This window comes from Quercus suber, unplaced genomic scaffold, assembly GCF_002906115.3.
Source record: "Quercus suber isolate HL8 unplaced genomic scaffold, Cork oak 2.0 scaffold_710, whole genome shotgun sequence".
Taxonomy (NCBI): Eukaryota; Viridiplantae; Streptophyta; class Magnoliopsida; order Fagales; family Fagaceae; genus Quercus; species Quercus suber.
This window is the reverse complement of record NW_027070151.1, coordinates 116,464-126,338: the sequence shown is the minus strand read 5'-3', so window position 1 is coordinate 126,338 and position 9,875 is coordinate 116,464. Positions and strand designations below refer to the sequence as shown.

General features: G+C 32.6%; 1 protein-coding gene across 1 annotated transcript; it reads left to right on the top strand.

Moving 5' to 3' along the window:
- Positions 1-3,508: 3,508 nt before the first annotated feature.
- On the top strand, positions 3,509-4,908 carry LOC111984970 (ankyrin repeat-containing protein BDA1). The gene is made up of 2 exons (XM_065766487.1): positions 3,509-4,115; positions 4,514-4,908. The coding sequence occupies exons 1-2, from the start codon at positions 3,509-3,511 to the stop codon at positions 4,906-4,908; spliced, it is 1,002 nt and encodes a 333-aa protein (XP_065622559.1).
- The last annotated feature ends 4,967 nt before the right edge of the window (positions 4,909-9,875 follow it).

Here is a 9,875-nt window from a genome sequence, read left to right as displayed (position 1 = left end):
CCCAGTCCACTAATTAAACTTAAGCATAAGGCCTAGGATCCTTGATTCTAATTGGGCCTGTGTGCTATCAAAAAAAAGAACCCACACTAGGTTAAATCCTCCTTAGATTTTTTTACCTTGAAACTGTTGGTTTTATTGGTTTTCCTAAATAATCATATTGTTATGTTATTTACTTTTCCGCTATGCATGATATGATTTATTACTGTTTAACCTAGATCTCATCATTAACCTAAGTAATTATTTGACTAATTCATTAGGTTAAACTAATCTGATTTAAAAGGGGTCTAAATAAACAATTTGAACTTAGGAATTGATAGGGTAAAATTTCACCCTAATCCTCAAATGGTCTTTGTACATTGACTGACCAGAATATGACATCATTAATCCCCTTAACATGGCATTCACTTATTAGCTCAGACTTATATAATTCTCATTATGTAGGGCCTAAATAATTTCTTGATGTTTTCCTCTCTTTAGTCTATACTATCTACAAGAGGATTCCCCTCCTTAGATTGAACTTTTATATGGTTCAAAAATACTTTCATTAATGAAAGGTAACTTCTCTTAGAAATAGGATCATAATGTCAAACAAACAAATAACTGGAGGATTCCCTTCCTTAGATTGAACTTTTATATGGTTCAAAAATACTTTCATTAATGAAAGGTAACTTCTCTTAGAAATAGGATCATAATGTCAAACAAACAAATAACTGGAGGATTCCCTTCCTTAAATTCAACTTAAAGATGAATCAAAAATACTTTCATTAATGAAAGGTAACTTCTCCTACAAATAGGATCATAATGTATTCCTTAAAATTTAGCCCTATTTTTTTTTTTTTTTTTGAATTTTCGGTTTCTTAGTCCCTTATTCTCAAGTTTTTGTTTTTGTTTCTTTTCACCTTCTCAAATCTTCTTTTCTTTATTTTGAATTTGAAAGGAAAAAAAAAAAAAAACACACACACACACACACACACTCCCCTACTATAGAACCAACGGTCCAACACTTTAACTTCTTATCCATTTTTTTTTACATCTTCCATTTTCCTCTCTTTTAAATTTTTAATTTTCAGAATTTTCTCCTTAATCCTTGTCTCTTCCCTTAAAATTAGGCACTTAATTAACTAAAAAGACTTCCCCACCAGGCTAATGAATTTAACACTGGAATCTAGAAAACAAAAAAGATTTCCCACACTCCTAAGTTTTGGCGCCTGGTAATTGTTTTTTTTTTTTTTTTTAACCCACATTTCACCATCTTTATCTCTTCTCTTCTTACAAAAAATCCACCGTAGTCTCAACATATTTGAGAGTTACTCAATGACATAAGGAAAAAAATAATAATATTTTCCGTAATTTCTCTAGGTAATCTTTTATAGTTCTTTTCTTTTAATTCCTATGTAGCTTTGAGTATATATTGAGTTTGAATACGTACCTATATATTTATTCATGTACATGTTCATTTAAATTTTTGACTTTTTGTTAACAAGATATGCAAGAGTTTTCCTAACATGATGGAGCTTTTATTTCTATGGCCATTGTTAGAGTCATAGGACCAAATTCAGGACCGGTTTGGTATTATAAACATTACTCAAATTCTTTGTCTTGCTAAGGAATTCTAGACATGATAGGGGACTGCAAATTTGTTATAGTGTAGTTTGCAATGTATTTCATTTCAGCTATTAGGATTCAAGTAAATTTTAGAATGTGAGTTAAGAGTTTTTTTTTTTTTTTTTTTTTTGTGTGTGGGGGGTGGGGGGTGGATTCTGTGTTAAAAAAAAAAATTATAAGTACGCGCAACGCACTTACGTAGAGGTTAGTCTTTGATATATGTGCACTATGTGCTTGTATTTGATTATCAAGTGTATGGACCCATCATAACTTCACACGCTTTTGGACAAAATGCCTATGTGAAAATTTCCAGGAAAAGCTTGAATGTTAGGCGCAACCCCACTACTGTCGATGCCAAGTCATCCTGATGCTTAAACTATCCAAAAAAGAAAAAACCCGGTGCTTAACCCAGGACAAGCTTGAATGTTAGGCCCAACCCCCCTACTGTCAATGCCGAAACCTGGTGCTTAAAACTTATACTTTACCAACCCAGGATTAGCTTGAATGTTGGGCCCAACCCCACTACTGTCAATGCCTAAACCTGGTGCTTAACACTTATGCTTTCAACCCACAACTTGTCCTACGACTCTTACCAGGAAACATCCAAAATTTCATTACAGTTAACCCTGTTTTTGTCTGATGTTCGTTTGGTGCCATTTAGCAAAACTTGTCTCTACGTACAACGCGTCGGTGTCAGCAATAGTGTGTACAGTCATATTGTATAGACTTTTTCTTTTTTTCTTCTGTATTGGCTATCAGCCTATTGCAACTCTATTCCCTTATAACAACCGTAAGATTTACCCAATAGTGATGTTATCTATTTCCATGTTTAGGATGATAAATAAATAATTATGCAATCTCTGCCCCTTACAAAATTCTATAAACCAAGAGAAACGTAATTGGGAGAATTGAAATATTAATTTAATGCTCTTATGAAATAGATATTATCAGTGCATGGTGATTCTATTTTTTTTTTTAATGGGACATGGTGCTTCTATTTGATCATTTGATATAGTTTATTTTATGTGTTTTATTTTATTTAAATAATAAAATAAATAAAAGACATTTATATCTAAAGAAAATTAAAAGGTAAAAATGTAAAACAGTAAACCTATACATTAACAATAAAATAAAATAAATAAATAGGACAAATTAACCAAACAATCTCAAAATCTTCTAAATATAATTTTCTTTTGTAGGCGAGATTTTGAACCTAATGCCTTTTTCGAATTTCACTTCAGATATTTTATTACAGTGACCTTTTCAAACAAAAGTTCTAGGAAAGTTTTAATACTCATCATAACTCACCTAACAAATTTTACTTCAAGGACAACGTGTGAGGTTTGGCCTTTCCACGTGTTTACAACCACACTTTTACACAACTTTTTCTATAACTTGATGACATATATTACTGTGATTGGTGAACTATTATTTTCATATAGGCCTACAACATTTTTTTTATCACACAGGATTGTGGCAAAAAAAAATTATGTCCAAAGAATTTCCAAAAAAAATTAAAAAAAAAAACCTAATGGTAGTATCGTTCGTGGCCTCGGTTTTTATATATAGTATTGATGTGAATCTGCCTCCTGTCAATATCATTTAGAATCTTGTTGTTAACCCATCCAAAAACAATTAATGAACAGAACATAGAAAAAACAGTGCCACTTTTAGGCGGGTTAATAAAAAATTGACACAGCTTTTTGTTAGGGTCTAATATACAATTGACCATGAAATTTCAAAGTCGTCCAACAACTCCAGTACTAATCCTCAACACCACGGTCATATAGTCTCAAGCAGTGGATTATAGTAGAATATTGGTGTGTGGACTACATCCATCTATTTATATGCTTCTTTCCTGTTATAACAATTCACAAACACCACACTGGGAGAGAAAATGGAAATGACTCAAATTAGACAAGAAGATAATGATATGATAGAACTCTACAAGGCAGCAGGAACTGGGTGTAAGACCACGTTGGATAGGTTGATTCTTGAAGACCCATACTTGCTTAATAAAATTTCATTGACTTCTTTGAGCGAAACTCCATTACACATATCAGCTTTAGTTGGCCACCTTGAATTTAGTAAAGCTCTTCTACTTCTAAAACCCCAACTAACTCGAGAGTTGGACTCCCACAGATGTTGCCCACTTCACTTGGCTTCTGCTGAGGGCCACACAGAAATCGTCCAAGCATTGTTAGATGAAAATAAAGATGCATGCTTGGTTAGTGATCAAGATGGTAGAATCCCTCTCCACTATGCAGCCATGAGAGGACGAGTTGAAGTTGTAAGGCAGTTGATCATTGCCCAACCTAACTCAATAACTCAAGTTGTGTTAGATGGGGGAGAAACTGTTTTGCACTTATGTGTCAAATACAACCAATTAGATTCTTTGAATCTGTTGGTGGAATTTGTGAGTGACGAAGCAGACTTTCTCAATTCCAAAGACCACGAAGGTGGCAACACTGTCTTGCATTTAGCTGTGATGCTACAGAGAATAGAGGTTGGTTTTTTTTTATTTTTTATTTTTTTTATTTTATATATATATATATATATATTTAGTCTTTTATAAACAAAAATTTTCATTTGTGCAGATAGTANGTTGTAAGGAAGTTGATCATTGCCCAACCTAACTCAATAACTCAAGTTGTGTTAGATGGGGGAGAAACTGTTTTGCACTTATGTGTCAAATACAACCAATTAGATTCTTTGAAACTGTTGGTGGAATTTGTGAGTAACGAAGCAGACTTTCTCAATTCCAAAGACCACGAAGGTGGCAACACTGTCTTGCATTTAGCTGTGATGCTACAGAGAATAGAGGTTGGTTTTTGGTTTTTGGAAATTTTTTTTTTTTTTTTTCATATATTTAGTCTTTTATAAACAAAATTTTCATTTGTGCAGATAGTAAAATATTTGCTTTCTGTGTCTAAAGTGAAAGAAGGAGCAGATGCCTTAAATAAGATGGGTCTTACAGCCTTAGAAGTCTTAAATCACTATCCAAAAGACTGGAAAAGCTTCACCATTCAAAACATCTTTATGGATGCCTGTGCCGTAAGAACAACGAAGAAAAATAATCTCTCACCATCACTAGAAATCGTTGTTGGTCACCAGGATTCAGCAAACCGAAAGAGGTCAAGCAAGAAAGGGTGGAATAAATGGTTAAAGTACCTGAGGTACCAAGGTGATTGGTTAGAAGAGACACGAGGTGCACTAATGCTGGTGGCTATTGTCATCACAACTATTACTTTTCAACCAGTACTCAACCCCCAGGTGGTGTCAACCCCCCAGACGGTGTTATGAAAACAAACGTAAATGGCCTGAATTACACATGTGACGCTGGAATCTCAGTGATAGCATGCAGTGACAAAAACGGATACTTAATCTTCATGATTTTCAACACCATCTCTTTCTCTGCATCTTTGTGCGTCGTCTTTTTACTTATTAGTGGATTTCCTCTTAAGAATAAGGTATGCATGTGCCTCTTAACACTTGCCATGTGTACCACTCTCGCATTCCTAGCCCTTGCCTATATGCATTCAATCTGCTGATTTACACAATTCACATTCTTGCCTGGTTTGTATTGAAGATACGAAAGTTCATCTTATACATATATAAAGGTGCTATAAGTTAAACAGTTCGGACTGGACAGACTCGAATCTAAGATCGGAGACTGCAATTTGTACTACTAGCTGAAATTTTAATCGTTTTCTGAATTGGAAAGTGATAAGGCAGGTTATATAGTGCTCTACTACCAATCAATATATACGAGATTGGTATCATAGTGTGTAGGCTACTTTCCAAGTCCAGGTCTTTTCTTCTTTTTTTCTTCTTTTTTTCCTCTTATTTACTTTTTCAATCTTTTGCCCTTTTTGTTGGAATGAAAATTCAAACTATGATCCTATGTATTTTATTATTACGTATTTCATTGTACCCAACAAAGATTATATGTAACAGAGTAGAGTTATTTGTTTTTAAATTTTCCCACTTAACCAAGATTGGTGATGGAGTGTGCAAGGGATTCATCCGGTCTAGATTGGACCTGTTATATTGTTACTCTATCCTTGACGCATATCCTTCGACACTCAATTTCATCATGAAACTTTATAAAAAATAAAAAATAAAAAAGGATCCATATGTGGTCAGGTTCCCTCATAAATTTCATTCTTTTAGCAATAACTGGTGTGATCTGTTATGACTATTCCAAAGCCTATCTTTGAAGAAGACCACCAACTGGTGTCGACTGATCTTTCGGACCCGTAATTGTTGATATTGAAGCGAGCCTCTCCTATTTTGAGGTTTGGTCAGTCTTTAAATTAAATTATACTTGCCTCACCCGCATTTTTTTTCAAAAAATTTGTACCAACACATATTTAGAAACTATTGTCTAATTTTTTTTTTCTCAAAAAAAATTACACTATTCTCTAATTTTCTAATTCTTTTTTCTTTTAATATTTAATTTTAAATATGTATACTACAGTACCACTTTTGTATACCACTCTATGCTTCACCAATCATAACTTACCATAAAAATAAAATTTGTTATTTAATTTAAACTTTGAGTATTATATAAGGAAAGTCATACAAATACTATTTCATCTCATCTCTTCAAATGCTTTTCTTTCTACTATCACATCTGTAATGGACAAAAAGTGATGAAAACATGTTTGAGAAATTTTTTTTTTTTTTTCATTTTTCAGTACGTTATTTTGTTTAGAATATTTTTGGGATAGTTGGTTCTTGCATCTTTATTTTTCTATATGGATAATTTCTCTTTTGTATTTTGTATATGTTTGGACAAAATATTTCCTTCGATGTTTGTTACTTTTTTGGTGTTTTTTTTTCCCTCATACATTCTTTCATTTTCAAGAAAAGAAAAGAAAAGAAAATTTGATTGAAGATGATTGAAAAATGTCAGTCATGATTAATTTAATTTAAAAGATAATACGCACTTTATTGATTTTGAATATTAGCATATCATTTTTTTGCTAAACTGAATATTAGCATATCATTATAATTTAAAGTATGAGTAAAAATATGGGCTTATAAGATACTCAATAAATGTCAGGACATACTCAATCTCACATCTAACTTCACAATGAACTAAATTAATCAACTATGAATACTGGATACTTTCTATTGAAAGTTAGCCGTCTTTGTGACCAATGTTAGTTGAAGAGATGTCGCTGCAAACTTTTATGTGTTTCTCTGGTATGAGTTTTGACACAATATGAAAATGTTAAGAACTAAACTAACACATTTGAAATGTAAATGACCATTTAGATATATAAGACAAATGTTGGGGACCAAAATGGTAATTAATTCTAAATTTGGGAATTATAGAAATTTAAAAATCAAAATTCGTTCGGTACTTCTGAGCGGAATTTGCAAACTAAAAATTCAAATTACAAATTCCAGCAAAACATGCATGTGTTATTATTCTTTCACTTGGTAATAAGGCTGGCCGGCTGGGTTCACATGTGTTACAGTTAAACTTTTGACCTACTGAGTTTCTTGAATAAGCTCCACAATAAAATAAATTTGATTGTCCCAATCCAAATAACGTATTAGACAAGTTAACTTTTGACCTACTTTATTTATTATTTTTTTTTTGAAATAACAAAATAAAATTATTACTTTCACTTGTATTAAATTTTGTATTTTTGTCACTGTCATTTCGTACTATGCTCATTTTGTCATGATTTAAATTTAGGTCAAATTGCCCGATATATGAAAATTATCACTTAACTGCATTGTTGAAAAAATAATCAATTAAATACCAAATTACCTCTATTCATTAGTAATAGTAGAGATTGATAAAAGAATTGGGTATGTGTAGGCGTGTTCACGGTGCGGTTTTGGGCCATTTTTAGTACCGCACTTTATGGTGCGGTTTAAGTAAAATCATAACTGCATCACACTTTATTTTTACGGTCACATGTGCAGTGCGGTGTGGTGCGTTTTAAAGTTAGAAAAAACCATAACCGCACCGCACCTCATTTTTGCGGTCACTTGTGCGGTGTGGTATATAAAATGCGGTTTGAAACTAATATATTTTTCAGATTTTGAGCTTTTCTTGCTTAGCAAAAAACTGATTTTTCCCTTTGTTTTGGGCTAAGTCTTAAAATATTGAGCTAGTTTTTCTTTATTTTGGGTTGGCTTTCCTAATTAACGCTTACAAGGGTTATTATAAATTTTTTTTTTTTTGAAAACTAGGGTTATTAAACTATTAATTTTTTTTTTGAAAAGTATTAAACTATTAATTAATAATATATTTAATATTAAAAAAATAAATATATTAATATATAGAGAGAGTGCGGTGCGGTGCGATTTGTGTGGTTTTCTTATTATAAAATCGCAAACTACGCTGCACCATGCGGTGCGGTGCATTATTACTTGTGGTGCGGTGCGGTTATGCCATTTTGTGGGCAATTTTGGTGTGATTTTTGCGGTTTGTGCGGTTTGGTGAACACCCCTAGGTATGCGTGGGTACCTCACATCTTTTTATTTCATAATGATACTCTCAAATTTATCCTTAACGAAGCATACGTTAATTTTCCTTAATTATCCAATGAGCCATCAAATAAATAGGGTTTTCAATTTTCTGTTTGATTTTCCTTTGAAAACATGCATGAAGTAAGTGCTGACTCCTTAATTAATTTTTATAACCTTCTTTACTTATTTTTAAAATAAACCATTATATATGGGGGCATCACGTGTCCACAAATTGCCGGCTTCACTGAACACCAAATATATATATATATATATATAAATCCAAAATGCCACAGGGTCAAGATTGTCACGTGACTCTGCTCACAACATCAACATGCAATAGTTTAATAACTAGCAAATTTAAGGTTATTCTCGAATAAATTTTTATATTGCATTGGAATTAGGTAGCCAAATTGCTTATTTTATTTGTTTTTATTTTCAAAAAAGAAGAGACCACAGGGGTACAAATTGACTTTATAAGTTGCTTTTTCATATATTCGTTCAAAATTTAGTTATTTTGGTGTCAATCATGGAGACAACTAGGCATATGATCATCACAACCCTCAGAAGGCATGGCCACAAAAGTTGGGCTATTTACAACCAAGTTATATACCGTAAATATTGCATCCAACTGTGTGTCAGGTTCACTTCTAAGATTCACAAACACTTTATTTAGAATACCGTATTCATGTTGTAATAGTATGCCATATTGTGTTATAATTTTTAAAAAATTAGCCTGTGTCAATGTATTATATATGTACCTGTACTTGTACCTGTGTCTGTTTGTGTCATGTATGTGCATCCTAAGTTCACTCCCTTCTATACTAAATCTATGGTTAAATTAGAAGAATTTGATAAGTCAGCTGGTTATCCTATTAGAGAACGTAATTTGCGTAGGAAAAGTGAAACAGTGGCGGCTGGCAAGGCTGCTCTTCTTGTTAGTTGTTGGAGAAGAATTAAGAAGTCAGTCCATAGAAAGATAAAAGTTAAAACTGCACGTTGCATGTTACTTGGAGATAAATTATATAATAAAAAGTCCATGCACTGGGGAAACAAGTGAGCATTAGCAGAATCGCTAAGTGAGGAAGAATAGTCTGTGCTGCAGCATGCTCTGAAAATACCTAATACTTTTCCCAACTGAGAGCAAGAGGTAGGCCAATCACGTTTGAATTTTATTAAAATGCTAAAATGCAAACTACACCTTCAAAAATTTGAAAGTCTTTAAATTTTATACATTAAAATTTCAGAATTTAAATTTTACACTCTAAAATTATATACCTTAGGCATCAGTAGCCCACCATTAGTAGAATTGCCTATATGACCGTTAAGTGCCACAATAAGTCTGCCATGTGCATTACCTAGTCCAATTAAAGGACAAAATTGGGAAATGTCCCGTTTGAGCAAAAAAACCAGCATTATGTCCTATTTTCCAAACTAAATAGGGAAATGCCCCTCTTTTGAAAATCGAGTTTCTCAAAATCGTTTTAGGCCCTATAGTGGCGTTTTTTAGAAGCCTATAGTGACGTTTTTAGGACATATAGTGGCGTTTTTTAACTTGATTTCTATGAAATCGAGTTATAGGTAAAAAAAAATTAAAAAAATTGCCTATAATTCGATTTTATGGAAGTTGAGTTACAAAACGTCACTATAGGTCCTGAAAATGTCACTATAGGTCCTTAAAAACGCCGCTATAGGGCTCCAGAATTTTTTTTTTTTTTTTATAACTCGATTTTGAGAAAATCGAGTTACAAAAGAGGGGCATTTCCCTATATAGTTTG

What these genes read in the sequence shown, in the direction of transcription:
- LOC111984970 (XM_065766487.1), top strand. Translation starts at nt 3,509, where the DNA reads ATGACTCAAATTAGACAAGAAGATAATGATATGATAGAACTCTACAAG. An exon ending in GCTACAGAGAATAGAGGTTG is followed by an intron (nt 4,116 to 4,513) that starts GTTTTTTTTTAT and finishes TTGTGCAGATAG; the next exon opens with TAAAATATTTGCTTTCTGTG.